This window comes from Rhineura floridana, chromosome 6 (assembly GCF_030035675.1).
Source record: "Rhineura floridana isolate rRhiFlo1 chromosome 6, rRhiFlo1.hap2, whole genome shotgun sequence".
NCBI lineage: Eukaryota > Metazoa > Chordata > Lepidosauria > Squamata > Rhineuridae > Rhineura > Rhineura floridana.
The window spans coordinates 34,806,808-34,825,448 of NC_084485.1; the positions used below are offsets into that span (position 1 = coordinate 34,806,808).

At 45.5% G+C, this 18,641-nt stretch overlaps 1 protein-coding gene across 2 annotated transcripts in view; it reads right to left on the minus strand.

The window, feature by feature from the left end:
• RIMS4 (regulating synaptic membrane exocytosis 4) overlaps positions 1-16,986 on the minus strand; it is a 122,178-nt gene extending 105,192 nt beyond the window's left edge. Inside the window, exon 1 of one of the 2 annotated variants that reach the window (XM_061631426.1) lies at positions 16,206-16,986. In XM_061631426.1, the coding sequence (XP_061487410.1) occupies positions 16,206-16,302 (97 nt within the window). In that variant the 5' untranslated portion in view covers positions 16,303-16,986. The remainder of the gene's footprint in view (positions 1-16,205) is intronic. The other variant, XM_061631427.1, reaches the window with a different exon arrangement.
• Positions 16,987-18,641: the final 1,655 nt, after the last annotated feature.

Genomic DNA, 18,641 nt, shown 5'->3' on the forward strand with positions numbered 1-18,641 from the left:
CTGAACTTCATCTTCTGCAGTTTAAAATTTTAAAAAAATGCCTGGCTGATTTTTAATTAATTTAAGAAATTTAGCATTGAACTCAATGATAAGGTCGGGCATGCTCAGTAAAAACCAATTGTCAGTGTTCTAAACGCCAGACTCACAGCTGCTGGGCTTGCCTAATCAGGGGGCCACACCCACACTAGACCTTTATTTCACGTGAGACAATCATGGCTTCTCTCAGAGAATCCTGGGAAGTGTAGTTTGTGAAGGGTGCTAAGAGGAGACTCCTATTCCCCTGACAGAGCTCCAGTGGCCAGAGTGGTTTAACAGTCAGACGCTCTGACTGAAGGACTGTGAGGGGAACAGGGCGTCTCCTAGCAACTCTCAGCACTCTTCACTAACTACACTTCCCAGGATTCTTTGGGAGAAGCCATGACTATCTAAAGGGAAATAAAGGTCTGGTGCGGATGTGGCCAGGGACAGCTTTGGTTTAAATTTGGGTAGGGAGGCTACATGTGACTGCTGTAGAATAAAAAGGTGGGGGAAACGCTGAAAAAGAATGATACTGTTCACAATGTTTTCCTTTTGGAAAGGAAAGGGGCTTCCCCTCTGCCCAGTGCCCACCCATCCAATCCCTTCCCCTCCCTCCTCCCCTCCCCTCCCTACCCCTTCCCCAGGTCCTTTCACCTATCCTAAGCATCATTGTACAGGAGTAAATCCCACTGAACTCAAAATGCATGCAAATGATCAAACCTGCCCTCCCCTCCTCCTTGCTCCTATCCTCTCCCTCTTGCTCCTTCTCTCCCCCTTCCTTTACCCCTCCCTTCTCCTCCCCATCCCCTTCCAATCCCCTCTTTCTCCCTCCTCCTCCTCCCCTCCCCTCCCCCCCATGGTCAGTTTTACCTATCCTAGGACTATGACCTGGGAGACCAGAGTTTGAATCCTCACACAGCCATTAAGCTCACTGGGTGACCTTGGGCCAGTCACTGTCTCTCAGCCTCAGAGGAAGGCAATGGTAAACCACCTCTGAATACCGCTTACCATGAAAACCTTATTCATAGGGTCGCCAGAAGTTGGAATCAACTTGAAGGCAGTCCATTTCATTTTGAAGCATGATTGCACGGGAGTAAATCCCACTGAACTCAATAAGCATGCAAATGATCTGACCTGCCCTCCCCATCTCCTCCTCCCATCACCTCCCTTTTGCCCCTTCCCTCACCCTTACTTCATCCCTCCTCCTCCCCTTCCAATCCACTCCTTCCCCCTCTCCCTCCTTCTGCTCCCCTCTCCCCCCTTCCTCTTTCCCTCTCCTCTTCTCTCCTCTCCCCTCCTCCCCCATGGTCAGTTTTACCTATGCTAGCCATGATTGCATGCTCAGAGGCACATGTTACCAAATTCTTCCAAGCTACACAGGAAGTGGATTGGACTGTGAAAGACCAACCCAAATGGTGTTTGCATTTGACAAATCTGTAGGGCAGTACAATATCTCAGAGAGGTCAGGTCTCCTGCTCCCCTGGTGCATTCCCTATAGCTGCCCAATTTCCATGCTTTTTAAAGTTTGATAGAAATATATGTTGGCTATAGGTACGTTCTTAAACCGCAAGGTTTTTTGCCTATTAGTGAATTCTATTCTGTTTTGTTTTACCTATGATGGAAGGACAGGATTTATTGTGATGCCAACAAATACATCAAAGTAAATCTAAATGAAATGTTAATTTCAGAGTAGCCCAGTACTGTCTGGGTTTGCCCAGTGCTGAACCTCAGGTTTTCTGCATTCTAGGCATATGCTCTACCACAAAACTATTGTCTCCCGCCTCACCTCTGAGAGCACACTTCAAAATAAGGCCTAACTTGAAGATCATAGTGAACAGGGTGTCCCTTCAACCAACCAGTGCCCCAGACTTTGCAGACCTTTCAGAGAGTTTAAAATGCTTCATACCTAGTCACTGTGCAAATGGCTAAATACTCCTAGATAGGCATCCATTCTAAAAACATTATCTCCCCATAGAGATCAATTGAAATGTAATGTCGGCTTACATCCCAGTCCACAAAGCACTTTGCTGGCACAACCCTCTGTGCTAATTCCAGATTCTGGCCAGTCAAAGAGAGAGAGGCATTTACAGTCATAAAGCAGGAAAGGACTGTTCCTTTCTTTGTGTTCTTGTTTTATTTCCTAGTGAGATCAGTGGTAGTGGTGATGGTGGTTTGGGGGGTTTCTCATTGCCCTGCCACTGGATGTCATCCATTGTGCTGTGACAAAGCACAAGACCTTATCTGAAGTTACACCCCATCTTTAGAACTCCTCTCCCTTGCAGATGCAGATGGCCTTCACATTATTTGGCATCTGGCATCATGTGAAATCTACATGTTTTCCTGGGCATTTGGAGGAAACTGAATGTTCAGGGTCAGACTGTACTCATTACTGCTGCTGGATCTATAGTGCTTAATTCTTTTGAAAAATGTTCTACTTTGTCTTATTTGTGCTTCATTAGTGGTTCGTCGTATTTACTACGTATTTGTGAACTGCCATGAGATCCTATTTAGATGAAGGGTCGTATATAATAATGACAATGATGATGATGATAATTTGTCTCACTGTTCTGACAAGCAATAACTTTTTGATCTCAGTGGGATCAAGCAGGCTTCAGATTAGTTGCCTTTTGGGGCGAGGCCCATTTCTCCTGCTTTTCACCTCTGAAAGCCCTAGTGTAGAATAATGACAAGAAATATACACTGTGAGCTGGGAGGTCATGAGTTCAAAACTTATCTCCACTATGAACTCAGTGCGTGGCCTCAGGCCAGCCATTATAACTGAACCTCAGTACAATATGGGGACGATGATAACACTAATCTAACATATGGCTGCTGTAGGACCTTAAGCTTTATATATGTGTGTAGACACAAAACTTCCTGAATACGTGAAAAGTACTGTGGGTTGTATTAAATCCAGCTCAGAACAGACCCATTGAAATTAATGAATCTAAGTTAGTTATGTCAATTAACTTCAATGGGTCCACTCGGAGTAGTATTGAATACCACCCTATAAAATTAAATCTGCTTCAGCAGCATTATGAGAGCAGGGGTACCAAAGGTCTGGGGGCCAAATGCATCCCTCTAAGCCTTTCTGTTTGCCCCCCTGGGGCTCTCTCCTGGCCACAGCTACATTCCCTAGGCCACAGCCCTCACTGTCATTGCTCTGTGCCCTCCTGGATGGCTTGTGTCTGTCTGGAATACGTCCTTGAACTGTGATGACCCCTCCTGTTTGCCTGGAGGGAAGACAGGGAGATACGTGTGTGTAGCAACATCTGCCTCTTGTGCGGCTGGAATGTTGGCCACTGCACAAAGGTATGAGTCACACCCACTGCTCCTCCCACTTTTGCCTCTGGCTCCACCCACCACTGCATGTGGTCCCTGGAAGGTTCCTTATAAGTGCTTGCGGACTTCAGGCTGAAGAATGTTTCACTCTGTTGTGCTGCCTGTTTTGAGGGAGAACTGGGCAAGTTTCCCTCTGGGGAGGGGGAGGGTTTTCCACACCGCCATGGCTGCTCAATTCCCCTCCCCCGCACTGCTTCCCCAGTTCCTGACCTACCAGACGTCTGCTGTAGGAAAGGAATGAAGGGGCTTCTTTTTGCCCAAAAAGTATTTTCACAGAGGTTGTCAGATGCATTTGAAATGGGCAGTCAAACCTTGCCTCTGCAATAAACTCCCTAAATGACTTGATGCAAGCCCCTTTTTCTCGGTTGCCCATGTTTCTCCTACAGCATAGAGAGAGTGGTGCTTGCCTACCTTTCAACATTGTTGTCAGGCTTTGAAAGTGATAAAGGAGAACCACTTTGTAGATTAGAAGTGGCACATAAATGTTTGGTATGATCATCACCACCAAAGATGCCAGCTTTTTAATTGTTCCATTTGTCAGGGAGGAATGCAACAGGTGCCAGCTTCTTTCAGCACCTATTGGATTTCTGCCCACCATAAAGTTGTTAGGGATAGAGCCTGAAGGGATTTCTTTAAAAAAAATTATGCACGTAAAAAGTTCCCCCCCTCTTCTTTATTGATACAGTTAAAAATGTAAATTACTGCCTTCAAGTCGATTCTGATACAGTTAAGAACAACTCAAATCATACATTAACTGAGAGTAAGAGGGGTATATCATACATAAAGTAGATTTTCCTGCACTTAAACATACAAATAAATAATCTGTTGTTATTATTTGGTCACCTTTACAAAATGTGTAGGTTTTGAAAAGCCTCGGGAACCTTGTTTTTATTACAGACAGCTTTGGTGTATGTAATAAAGCTCCATCACTCTGCAACAAATGTATTTTTGCATTTTTGTCCTTTCGCTTCTTCAGCTTCTGCGTCAATTTCTCTATTAATGCTCTACCAATATTTGTAAAAGTGCCTACAGTATCTGTGTAATCGAAAGCCTCATTCTTCCTTCCTTCCAGAGAGAGAGAGAGAGAAAGAGAGAGAGAGAGAGAGAGAACAAGCCTGGGGAGGACTCGGCTATCGGACAAAAGCAATTCCCCTATCCAGGCTGTCTCCAGTCCTCCCACCCCTGCTGCTACAGATGGCCATGTAAATCTCAACTACGGATGAGGGAGACATTCAGTTCAGTTTGTATTGAAAGGTGAACCCACCTAACTCACCCTTTCTGAATCGACAAACCAAAGCACAGCCAGTCTTTTAAATTCATACTAATTTTGTAGTGCAATCCTCCACCCAAGTAATATGCACAAAAATGCATGTACTAGGGTAAAATTTGCATTCAAATACATATATTAGTGAATATAAATATACAAAATGCATTTTATTAGAGGAAATCGTATGTATGAGCTAAAATTGCATACAAAAATGTGAATATTAGGAAAAACTAACACTAAAATGCTGATGAATTTTCATGAGCAGTTTAAAAAGAAGAATTTGCAGACAGATGTGGCCATGGGGAGAGCTGAATTTAAGACTGGAAAAAATGAGAAACTGAGATAAACTGAAATTGAGAGATTTTCCCATCCCTAATCCCAGGGTTGTTTTTTTCTCTCCCCCAAATCTACTTTTTTTAAAAAAAAAAATGACATGCACTTGTGTGTGTGTGTGTTATGTGCCTCCAAGTCAATTACGATTTATGGCAACCCTATGAATCAGCGACTTCCAGTAGCACTTATCACTAAACAATTTGTGAGCCCAAAGAAACCCACTCAGGAACAGACTGACAAGCTGCAGCACAACTTCTCTGCAACAGTTCAGTAGCCACACAGACACTACACCTGAACTCTGCAATGTGGACATGCCTCCCTTTCAAATCAGGAGGGGGATACTTTTCTCTTCTTCCCTGCAGGCTCTTGCCTTTCCTGGCAAGTAAACAAGTGGAGGTGCAGAGACAGTTGGGACAAGTAAGAGACAGGGAAGTACCGGAAATCCAAGACACAGACCAAGATCTTTTTTCTCTGCACGCATCCCTCCCTCCCATCTGAAACATTAGACCAGGGATGGAGAACCCTTTTCAGCCTGATGGCCACATCCCCTTCTGGGCAATCTTCCAGGGGTCACATGCCAGTGGTGGGCGGGGCCACAGGCAAAAGTGGGCAGAGCAATAACTGTAAATGTTCCCTTTGTGCAGTAGACACATTCTCCCACACCCCTCTTTATTCTCCATCCAGGCAAGCAAATTCCAGCCAGGCAAAAACACTCACAGCAAGGGCGACTGCTTTGTTGGGCAAAGTGGGGTGGTGCCCGCCCAAAATTCTAAACTACCCAAAACCTCCAAAGCCATAGGCCAGTCTTTCTCTGACACCCACGGTAATAGCTCCACTGACTGAGAGGCTTCCTAGATGCACTGACCCTCTGTCTCCTGGGAGGGAAGTGGTTTTAAAAAACAAGCATGGTTACAGAAGGCTTAGTTTGGGAGGGCGGCAGACAAAATGCTCATTTATTCCCTCCCTCCCCCTTCTTTTCTCTTAGTAGTTAATGGACTCATTTCCATATTAAAAGACCCAGAAAATAAACAGAGAGCTGGACAGGCCTCTGAATGGCCCCCGTAACCAATCAGGACCATGCATTCTTCCTGTGGATGTCTTCTTTCCGAGACTGCCCTCTGCATAATTCCCTTCCCTCACTTTTAACACACACTTGCAGCCGAGCTAAAAAATTGGGTGTGGCAGCAGCCATTGATTTTACTTATTTTGTGTGTATGAGGAGAGGAGAGGAAGAGATTGAGAGAGCTCAGATTTCCTTGGATGAGGAGGAGGTTGTTGTTGTTATATGCCTTCAGGTCGATTGTGACTTCTGGCAACCCTATGAATTAGCAATCTCCAATAGCATCTATTATAAATCACCCTGTTCAGATCTTGTAAGTTCAGGTCTGTGGCTTCCTTTATGGAATCAATCCATATCTTGTTTGGCCTTCCTCTTTTTCTACTCCCTTCTGTTTTTCCCAGCATTATTGTCTTTTCTAGTGAATTCTCATTATGTGTCCCAAGTATGATAACCTAAGTTCATCATTTTAGCTTCTGGTGATAGTTCTAGTTTAATTTGTTCTAATTATTTGTCTTTGTTGCGTAAGCCCTTTAAAAAAATTTTGGTGGGTGAGAGAATGGTGGCTACTAAATTTACCCCCCAACTAGGGTTGCCAGGTTCATGGCCTGAGACTGATCCTGTATCTTTAGGAGAAGAGAAAGTCAGCCAAGTGCAGGTGTTCTTGCAACCCTGTAATGGGAGAAACCACAAGGTGGAATTCTCCTTTCCCCCTGCACAACTTTCAAAGATACAGAAGACCTCTTGGTTGCCAGGCCCGGCCTCCAAGAGGTCTTCTGTATCTTTAAAAGTTGTGCAGGGGGAAGGTAGAATTCCACCTTGTGGTTTTTCTCACTAAAGTGTTGCAAGAACACCTGCACTTGGCTGACTTTCTCTTCTCCTAAAGGTACAGGATCAGTCTCAGGCCAGGAACCTGGCAACCCTACCCACAACAGCACATCTTTCCTCCTTGGCTAAGTTGGGGTTTGAGAGAGAGGCTGTTGGCTTGCCTTTGGGGAAGTGTTTGCCTTCCTTCTTGAGTCTTTCTTGAGGTCTGGGGGCTACAAGGGAAGACAGGAGAGTAGGGGTGTGTGCATGTTCATTGGCAAAATTGATTTGTGGGTAGGGAGAAGAGAGCTTCCTGGATGCTTCTGTGATGAACTGCAAATGGAGAGGCTGCTTAAAGAAGGCTTTGTGTGTGTTTGTTCATTGCTTGGTGTTGCTGAGGTGGAGAGAATTTTGGTGGGGGGGCTGATTAAAGAGGGAGATTTGTGTGTGTATTTTGAAGGGCTCATGTGGGGCCCTGAGGCACTTGGACTTTGAGAAACAGTTGGTCAGCATGACTGTCTGGACCTTTGCAGCATGGCAGCTCTGTAGAATTTTTTTAAATGGGGGGGGGGAAACGACTGTCATTGTCAGGGCCTTAGACCTGCATCCAGTCATCTAAACCTAGCAGTGCAACAGATTCTGCACCCTTGGCCTTTGGTCTCCAGATGCTTTTAAGGAATCACAATTGGTTCTCCTCTAACCTTCCCTTCATACTTGATTTTGTTTTATCTGCCCATTCCAGGAATGCTGAGTATATTTCAAAGTGGCTGTGTAAATAATTTTTATTAATGGTAGTACAGCAGTAGTTAGCCTTTGAGTGAAGGCTTAAGGCTTTCCCACTCAATCAAAGTACCAATTGCATTTAGACCTTTATATGATAGCAATTATATTTTACCTTTTATAGCAGATTTCTGCAAGTTCCTGAAACAGCAATAGAAGGAATAAGATTTAGGGGGTGGGTAGGTGTCCTTCACCAAGGAAGAATACCTAGGTTGCTTGAAAGGCTGGATGATCTACAGTCCAGCATAAGTTAGATCAACTGCTCGGCCTTCAAAGAAGGGCTATTTTGCTCAGAATCTACTTTTTTAGCTTACCTCGTGCCATTGTTAATCCTGCCCTACTGCGGATAGCTGAGCACCTTCAAGGAGATGTGAGAAGGACTCACTAAGATTTATGCTCTAGGCTGACAAGAGATAGAAGTTATGAGATGGGTTTGCGAAAACTACTCAGCTATGAAATCACTTTCTTCACCTGAAAGTATGACTTTCCTTAAGGCCCCTCTATGGCCTGTCATTAGTTTAGGTACACACTGTCTCTTCATTACATCTCTCAAAAGGCAATGGAGGAACGGTAGTATCAGAGTAATACCAGCATAGCTGTATAACATACAGATCTGCAAATACACTGGAAGATGTTCCGGGCCCGGAAGCCATTTCATCTTATCCAGGACCCATTTGTATAGGACTAGTGCCTGGGTGGTGGCGGCAGCAGCGATGGCAGGGATGAAGAGTCGACCCGGGCAGTCGCAGTTGGGGGCTGGTTGGTGTCGGTGCAGAAGACGACTGGAAAGGGCGGTGCATTGGGGCAACTGGAGTGTGGCCATTCACACCACACCCTGGATGGAGGAACTGAAACATCTCACCACAGAAGCCTAGGGAGCAGACAGTTTTTGGACCCCGTTTTCCCTGATCACATTAGCGCTGTCGATGGGTGTTAAATTCCCATCACCTGCCTGGTTTGTCAGAGCTCAGAGTATCAGCTGCAAATACATTCTTCCTGAGTGTTTGAATCTTTTGCACTCGGGTCCCTTGAGGCCTACTCTGGCTTTTATACTGTATTTATGTACATGGATGTTGTTCATGTATTTTGCTTTGTAAATTAATTTGATATTGTATGTTTTTTTTACTGTACTTTGTGTATTCTGTTGTAAACCGCTTTGAGATCTTTCAAATAGTAAATGGTCTATAAACGGAAATATAAATAAATAAATAGGTTCTTTGGGGGGGAAGAAGTGTGTGTTGAATTTGTTTTAAAGCCTAAGTGATGGGGGAAATTAAATTTCCTCTACTGTTGTTCTTCCAGCTAAGGGCCACTTGATTTTGCCCCAAGTACATGAGATGGGAAACAACCTTGTAATCTGTATGCAAAAGGGTGATTTTCCTCTTTTCCACACAGAAATGTTTTTTGTACTGAGGATGCAGAGTAGCATGCCACGCCTTTGTGGAAAAGAAGCAAACCCAGCATCTGTCCATCAGATTTTGCACAATAATTTTTTCTTCCACAGAAACAGCATGAGAAGAGTAGCATTTGGTTGGTGCAAATAGTGAACATCTTAGGAAAGTCTTACTATATGTGAACAATGCCCTTGCTTTTTGTCCTTATTAGAGAGCGGCGTAATCTCCAAGCTGTCAAGGGCAGGCAGACAGCTTGTCTGAGAGTGACAACAAAAGTAAAATGATTATTTTGTTAGTGCAATATGTGCTAATATGATTCAGCCCTAACTGCACAATACAGAGTCCTCATATCATGCTATCACCTTCTTCAGAAGGAACAGAAATGCCGAGGAAACTTCCCACACCACTCTTTCCTTTCCTAACTTGCCTGCAACTGTTATTATTGAAGAAATTTCAAAGGTCACCCTTTTCCCTGTAAAGAGAACTCATTGCCATCTTGCTGCTGCTCCAGGGAGAAGGAAAAGTAATTCAACCTGTAACTAGTATTTACATCAGTTACTTCTGTTGTGTTAACATTGCATGCTCAGCCCTTTCCCAGTGATCACAAGACTGTTCTGCTTGAGACCAGGAAATCTTCGGACGATAGACTGTTCTGGATCAAGGTTCCGACTTACTACTTTGAAACTGTAAAAGGGTAACTAACTACAGAAGAAGTGGAAGGAAAGGAGTGTCAATGTCACTTCCCACCAATCAAAGGTCACCTCCAGACTGTCAGTGTTATGTGAGAGGGATTCAACAGCATATCGGAAATTTAGGTTTGCACAGTTGAAGTGGATTAAAGCACTCTGCTGCAACAAATCCATTTAAAAACAAATACTTTTTGAGGTTAAGAAAGTGGCAAGGAAATGCATTTGAAGGTGTGGGATAAACTGTTCAACAGGAAGGCATATAACTGGACATAGTCTAACTCCCACTTAAGCTTTGTGCAAGCAATTCAGGATTACTCAATAAACGGGATGCCTGGAGGAGCCCCCAAACAGTGTGTAGTAATGGAGCCTTCTACATATTTGTCCATTTGGGAACCATTAGCCAACAGGCCAGATCTGCCCCCCCCAAAAGCCTTTCCCACCAGGCCACTGACCTCTACACTCAATCCCTTCCCTCATCCTGGCCCTGCCCCTCCTATTGAGGTGATCTTCTGCAATGAAGCAGCTCCCTCTTCACCACCAGTTAGCTGTTTAGCTGGGGGTGGGGGGAGAGAGAGAGATTATAGGGAGCAGAGAAAAACCTCCCCATTCCTATGATTCCCTCCTCTCCCCACTCCTCAGCAAAACTGACAAAAGAACACAGGAAGCTGCCTTTGACTGAGTCAGACCATTGGTCCATCTGGCTCTGCATTGTCAGGGAATCTTTTCAAGCTCTACCTGGAGATGCCAGGGATTGAACTGCATGCAAAGCAGAAGCTCAACTACTGAGCTACAGTCCTTTCCCTGACAAGCTTTCACTCTTCACCTGTTGTGGCTCATTACAGGCTCAAGAGCAAAAAGTGGTGTGTGTGTGTGTGATTTACAAACGACTAGTTAATTTCAATTCATTTTGCTTGGAAAAGCAAAATAAAAAAAATGAGTCTTGTGGCACCTTGAAGGCGTAACACATTTATTATGGGCAAGAGTCTACTTCATCGTGGCATGGAGTTTTATTCTCAGTTGCAGGTATATATATATGCAGAGAGGTCGGAGAGAAATGAAAGAAAAAGTATAGTGGCAATTCAGTAAGGGATTGAATGCATTATATGAGCACAGTGACCCTTCACAAACATACTTAGCAATGCAAAATCAACATGGCCTTACTATGAGGCAGGTTAGGATGAAATATGGTGGCTTTGGGCCAATCACCAAAGTAACTTCATGGGTCAGCAGGAATCTGAACCCAAGTCTAACTTGAATATTATCTTTATTATACCAAACCAGTTCTGCCACATTACTAGTTAACTGTAACCACCTATGACCAACTGAACTACCCAATTCCACATGCACTCCAAACCATTTTGTTCAGGCCTATCTACGTCATCATTCTGGATTAAATGAATTCATCTAGTAATATGTATTTGCAAGGTTAGATCCTAATCTTTGATCATCTGTTCCAGACTGAATATTTTCATCTTTTTTATTACAAATTATTCCTGTTAGCCCCAAGAGTGTTTGAATTCAACTTCTTTAGAAATTCAGCCAAGAATCAGGGCACACCTATGCTAACTATTTGTAGCAAATACCCCTGTGTGTGCTTTAGGGCCTGTTTACATGGGACTCCAGATCCACATTAAAAATGCTGCTTTTTCCATCGTGATTGATTTTGACAGTTCACATACTTCTGCCCTCGCTATGAATAAAGTGGCTGTTTTTCTTTGTAGCATTCACACGCGTGTGTGTTTATTGCTATCAGTGTTTCCTTGTTGCTGCACCCGCACATTAGCACATTAACTGCGGAGGCGGGGAAGGGGCGGTGTTTCCCTAAATGAAGGAATAGGCGCTTGAAAGAAAGGGAATCGCTCCCACCCGTGGCTGTTAGGCTGTCCCTGTGTGAGATTGGTGTGCCTTTGGCACTCCGGGACAAGCCTCAGCATGTGTTCTGGGAAACATAAAAAAACCCCAAACAATTATCTTTAGAGAGACATTCAAAGCAGCTACTAAAGGAAGCATTGACCGTTTAATATTATCGCTCTTCGTGAGTGGAGCAGATACTGGGATGAGACGCCAAGGCAGCTCCCCTTTCCCCTTACCCCAGCAGCACCTTCGCCAGCCTCCTCTCACCATGGCTGCGAATAGGGCGCATGCAGCAGCCCAAGGGGGGGGAGAGATCCAGCTTTGGGGGGGAGCGGGGGGATGCTATGAGGCAGAAGAGGTCCTCCACACCCTCTCTCTCTCTCTCGCACACACACACACACGCTAGATGTAAACAACAGCACCAAAACCACAGCTCTGAGGAAGGAATTTTACGAGCTCCAGCCCTGCTATCCTCGATGAAGGCGTGGGGAATGTGATTTTGTTTAAAGGAGTGGGGGAGGAAATGTATTGGGGGGGAAGCAGGAGTAAATGGGAGAAAGGAAAGTGAGAGCAACCGGAAGTTGCTTCGTCAACCGCAGAAAACGAAATGACACCCCAAGACAGTGAAAGGGGCGGAGAAAAGGGAGGATCTAACGGCGAAGAAACTGCGCAGCCAGAAAAGGCGCTTAAAAGGTAATACATGGTAGAAGCAGGTGCGGATTTTAAAAGCAAATGCTGGTTTTTATCGCATCCATTTAATCCGGAGTTAAAGGCAAAAACAGTAGTATGCACGTGCGTTGGGTAAAACATCAAGTAAACGGTCCAAATTAAAAGGATCTGCAAAAAGCAGCAGATGTACATTTTTTGGGCATGTAAACAGGCCCACAAACAGCTTATACAATCCACATGGCATCCCTGATCCTGTCTTGATTAATGCTCTATGTCCAGATGCTAACCTTTGTGTGATTCCATTATGTCTGTCTGTTTAGATATTCCACAAAGTCCCTAATCTAAGACATTACTCTGCTGTTCTTCTTCTACTAGAGTTTGTTTTTTAACAACCTTTCTTTTCTTTTGTTAAAATAAGATTAAATGTGTGCATTTCCCACCTATTCACCCATCAAATAGGCATCAATCTGCTTCTCACACACCTCATGCTGCTTTTTTATCTGTTTCTGATGCCTTTCCCTCTGAAGTTACATAGCCTCCTTTAATCCAAATCTCTTTTACTTTTTTCTTTCTCTCTCACATGCACACATGGCCCCTCCAGAGGTTCTTCTTACTGTGCATTTATGATGATTTGTGCTCATGATGTTATCAAAGCAGTTGTACCTGTTTTCAATACTGTTTGCGCCAGCAAAATCTTTGGGGAGGACATGCTGCTTCATTTCCAGTCAGTGCATGTCCCGTAACTTTCTGCTGAAATCCTACAGTATTTTATACCACAAAAGTTCCGGTTAATCTTTTTGTCCCAATTTTGTTGCACTAGAGTGCAAGAGTGCCTCTCCAGATGGCAATCATGCAGATGTTGGGAAAGCATAGCAGAACTAATAAAGTGGAATGGTATGTGGATGGTCCATTATAAAACCACAACAATGCACTACTATTGCATCAATGGCATGTTGCAGAATAGATGCCCCTCCTCAAAATGCTCTGGAGGAGCCCACAAAATTGTTAGCACATTGGTATAAGAATGTTCTATGCACAGCTATCTGTATCTTGACCATGAAAAAATCACACCTAAGAGTAGGAATATAGGATACGGCAGCTTCCTATGTTCCTGAGTCAGGCCATTGGTCCATCTAGCTCAGTATTGTCTACAATAGACTCTACACTGACCAGCAGAGGCTCTTTAGGCTTTCACACTGAGATATTCCCAGCCTTGTTTGGAGATGCTGAGGATTGAATCTGAGGCCTGAACAGAAAGCACACAAGGAAAAGAAATGTGAAAGTAGGAGTGAGGGATGAAGGGATGGCAACTGCTAAACTGTAGTGAAAAACGGTAGAGGAAGGGCAGTAGTGCACACATCGGGAACCTTGATCCTACAGATCAGTTTAAGTGCAACTGCACCAGTGGTGACAGCTAGCAGTAATAAACTGCTGATGATATGCAGTAGTTCTGTGCCTGGAAAACAGATCTTCTTGTCTCTTTTGTCTCTCACACTGTCAACAGTGGCCACAGTTCAGCTTTGCACAGGGCTACATAGCTGTCACACATGCAGTGAGTGGCATATCTCCTAATGCTCAAGAAGAGGCTACCCTCCAGAAAAAAAGGTAAGAAATGTGTGGCTTTTATCTGGTGCTACCTCCAGCTTTCTCCTTCTTCCAGCTCAGTTTCAAAAACGGTAGAATGGAAAATTTCCTCTCCAGGGGATCAGAGGGGCTGAGAGTATGGTCTGGTGAATTTAAGCTAAGAGCCATTTCACAATGGCCACCAAATAATAATAACAATAATATTACCTGCCCTTCACCAGTAGGTCCCAGAGTGGGTCACAACAATAAAATACGCTATTAAAAACAATTTAAAATGTACACTGCACAGGGAGCTCGGACTAGTACTGGCTCCTGAAGAGCATGCCTATCGAATATCTGAAATTTCAAAATTCATTTTAATTAATAAGGTAGACATTCCTCTACCCCAGCCAAAAAAGCGGGAAAGGCCCTCTTCCTCTTCCTCTTCTCAGTGCAAAAGATTATCCCCTTCAAAGTCAACATGTCACCAGATTCATTCTTGGAGTACATCTATTCCCAGCACAATGTTATTTTAACCAATCAGTACATTTGCATGGATTAAAGCCTCCCTTATGTCAGATTGCTTTTAAACTTGCATGTTCTTGAAATGCATTCTGTGCCTCTACCCCAACAGCATTAACATGTCTGGTCAATTAATTATGGTCAGAGTGTTTATTCTGAGAACAGTGGGGCTTGCTATTTGAATAACAGGCCGCTCTTTTGTTTTTACGAGATCAGTGCCGATCTTTGCACAGAATGTACAGTCAGAGGGGGCTTTTGTTTTGGTCATATTTAAAGTTTTCCCTTTCATCACGTTATCCAGAAGGCCAAGGAACTTAATAGAAGGATTAAGGCTTGCACCATGCTTATAAATACATTTGATTTCAGTGTAAATCAAAAGGCAGAGAGTTCATTTGATTATGAGCAAGAATGACCCTTTAATCCTCTACACACTAATTCAGGATCCAAATTCGGTGTGCCTCACAATGCATACACACAACATGTGTGGTGGGCAGTGGCAGGCAGATTGCTAGTCAGGTGGTTTAAGTGGGGTGTCATCCACCGCTCCTATTGAGTCAGGGAGAGATTGAGTCAGCGCATCGATGATCGCACACAGTCCTGTTGAAAGCCAAGTAGAGCTTCCAAATCTGGTCCATCTTGTCCTCATCACTCTGATAGCCTAGGGGCTGACACCATTTGCTATCTGCATTGGCATTCCTACCTTGACAAACACAGCTCAGGATGCAGAGGGAGGGGTGAAAAACAAACACATTTCTTACCCATCCACCTTGAAGCCCTCACAGCAACTTCTGTTGCCCCTTGCCCATCATTTCCATACATTAGCCCAGCCCCAGTCATATATTAGCCTCTACCACCAACCGCCTCATTCCATTCATTCATCCCTATGTAGACAATTATTCCATCGCTGGATTTCCAATCTCCCCTTTTCCTCTTGCCTGCCCCCAAAATGTCCTTGGCGCAGGTAACATTAATCTACCACTTCCTCCACCACCAACCCATCACAAGCTCTTTAATTTCATCCATGCCCTTCACATCAGAGGAGCACAAACAAGGCTCCCAAGATGTGGGGGACTCTCTCCATCTCCAGAGGCACACAAAAATAGGAAACCCCATTCAATTCCATTCATGATGTTTTTTGCAGCAGGTAATGAGTGAGAGACTGGCAGGTGGTTGAGACCATACAGAAGCGACTCTTGCACCATCAGATTGTATGTGTATGTATGTATGTATGTATGTGTGTGTGTGCATTTTATATGTGGGAGAGAGGGGGGAGGGGGGAGGGCCGTGGCTCAGTGGTAGAGCATCTGCCTTGCATATAGAAGGTCCCAGGTTCAATCCCTGGCATCTCTAGGTAGGACTAGGAGAGAATCCTGACTGAAACCCTGGAAAGCCGCTGCCAGTCAGTGTAAACAATACTGATCAGTGGTCTGATTCAGTTTCAGGCAGCTTCCTATGATGCGCATATATATATACTACAATGAAAAGTTAATCAGCACAGGTGTGGGTGGCTCTCCTCTCTCCTCCGCATCTCTAGAATCTAACATCTCTCTTTACACCCTTTCCCAAGCCACCTCTTCACTGCTATTTACCTGGGAGAGAGACAGCTGACATGACTGAATGATATGGAACAAAGATTAACCCTACCCAACCTATCCATTTATTTCATTTGCACATTTATATCCCGCCTTTCCTTTCAAGGCGCTCAAGGCGGGCTGCATGCCAAGCGTCCCACTATCCTCCAACAGGAGCCGCCTCACCTTTTCCTTCACGCCAGCGATTAACCCCTTTGCTGCTGCCTCACTTGCAGCCCTGCCTCAGCTCTCCCTTCCCACCAACTCCAGCTCCAAGCCGCGGCTGGATCTGTCCGCTTTTCTTCCGCTCTCTCCCCCCCTCCCCGCGCCGAGTCTTACCCGCGTCTTCCTCGTCGAAGCTGTTCATGCAGGGGAAATAAATGGCCAGGGCCTCGAAGGACGCGGAGAGGCTAAGGCGACTCTGCGAGCGCTCCATGAAAAGCCCAGAGCCCGGGGCGCCGCCGGGGGCTTCGGCCGCAGCCTGCGGCTTGGCCAGCTTCGACGCCCCATTCTTCACTCGGAGCACAGCCCGCGGCGTCTTGGCTGCTGTGGGGGGGGCCTTTGGGAGTGAGAAATGGGCAGGCGGGGGAAATATGAGGCGGGGGGGTAGAGAGAAGACTTGAACCCACCCGCGAAGGCGGAAGAGAAGGTGATGCTAAGAATGGAAAGCGCAGGGAAGAGGATGCTGGTGGTACCCAGGGGAGAAAGGATGCGATGATCAAGGATGCTGTCAGGAGAGACGCTTCTTCCAGCAGCTGCTGCTGTTCTCCCGAGGAGACTGAAGGATGCCGCCGTCGCCGCTGCTCTTTTTCCCCGGGGGAGGAAGGCAGGCTGGTGGGCTCCTCGATGCAGATGTTAAGGATGGAGACTAAGGCTGCCGTTCTTGCGCCGCCGCGAAGTCTGAGGCTCCGGCTGTTCCAAGCCAGAGAACCACCTGCTGCTCCTGCTGAGCCAGCTCTCCCCCAGCGCCTTGGCTCTGCCCACAGCAGCACGTCTGGCTCGGCTCACTGTGCCCCCCCCCCCGCCGCCAGGCTGCGCTCCTCGCAGCTGCCCCTCTCTCAATGGCTCTTCATTCAGTCCGGCGTCGGGGGCGGGGGCTGCCGTGAAGTCATTCTTGGGAGGAAAGCGCGTCCAATCAGACTCGGCGGAAGGCGAGATGGGGGGAGTCGCGAGGCTTGAAATGGGTGGGCTGCTCGATAGGGTTGGCGGCGGCCGTTGCCAAGGGAAAAGTGAGGGAGCATGCGCCCTCTCTCCTTTGGGCGGGGTAGGCCGGCGAGTTGACAGGCCAACCTTTCATGCTCCTCGAATTCAGTTTCGCCGGAGCCTTTTAAGTGGGGCATGCATCGGCTGGAATGCTTATTTCTTTATTTATTAAATTTATATCCCGCCCTTCCTCCCAAAGGAGGCCAGGACAGCAAACAACAAGCAATAATAAAAACGTCTTCAAAACAGTTCCAATACAGATGCAGACTGGGACCGAGGTCTCCACCGAGATGCCTTGTCAAAAGAGGAGGGTCTTCAGTAAAGTGCCGAAAAGACAGCAGAGAGGGAGCCTGTCTAATATTTAATGAGAGGGAATTCCACAGGGGCGGTGCTACAACACTAAAAGCCCGATTCCTATATTGTGTGGAATGATCCTCCAGATGAAATGATACCTGCAGGAGGCCCTTACCTGAAGAATGCTCCTAATACAAATGGCTACTCCTGCAAGGCAGACAATATCTTCTGGGATGGGTTTTGGATTTTTTAAAAAATCCTTGGTAGAGTGTTTGGAAAGAGAGCTGGGGATCAGCAGTTTGGATTTTTTGGGGGGACAGGGATGAGCAAATGCTGATATGGTGAACATCTTGTATTGCCCGTCTCCTTGTTTTTGTACAACTTTTTAATCACAGCTTGCGCTTGTGCCTTTAACAGCATCTTTATCTGCAGGCAATGAACAGATATAATGCTTATGTCCATGCTGTGAACAGCTGCCCCTGCTCCTTTCTGCATATCAAGCGGCTGCTCAAAGGCACAGGAGCAGCAAGGAAGGCTGCTTCTCAAATAACGAGAGAGGAAGTTCTAGGCTTAATGGACAATATAAAAACTGACAAATCACCGGGCCCGGATGGCATCCACCTGAGAGTTCTCAAAGAACTCAAATGTGAAATTGCTGATCTGCTAACTAAAATATGTAACTTGTCCCTCGGGTCCTCCTCCGTGCCTGAGGACTGGAAAGTGGCAAATGTAACGCCAATCTTCAAAAAGGGATCCAGAGGGGATCCCGGAAATTACAGGCCAGTTAGCTTAACTTCTGTCCCTGGAAAACTGGTAGAAAACTGGTAGAAAACTGGTAGAAAGTATTATTAAAGCTAGATTAACTAAGCACATAGAAGAACAAGCCTTGCTGAAGCAGAGCCAGCATGGCTTCTGCAAGGGAAAGTCCTGTCTCAGTAACCTATTAGAATTCTTTGAGAGTGTCAACAAGCATATAGATAGAGGTGATCCAGTGGACATAGTGTACTTAGACTTTCAAAAAGCGTTTGACAAGGTACCTCACCAAAGACTTCTGAGGAAGCTTAGCAGTCATGGAATAAGAGGAGAGGTCCTCTTGTGGATAAGGAATTGGTTAAGAAGCAGAAAGCAGAGAGTAGGAATAAACGGACAGTTCTCCCAATGGAGGGCTGTAGAAAGTGGAGTCCCTCAAGGATCGGTATTGGGACCTGTACTTTTCAACTTGTTCATTAATGACCTAGAATTAGGAGTGAGCAGTGAAGTGGCCAAGTTTGCTGATGA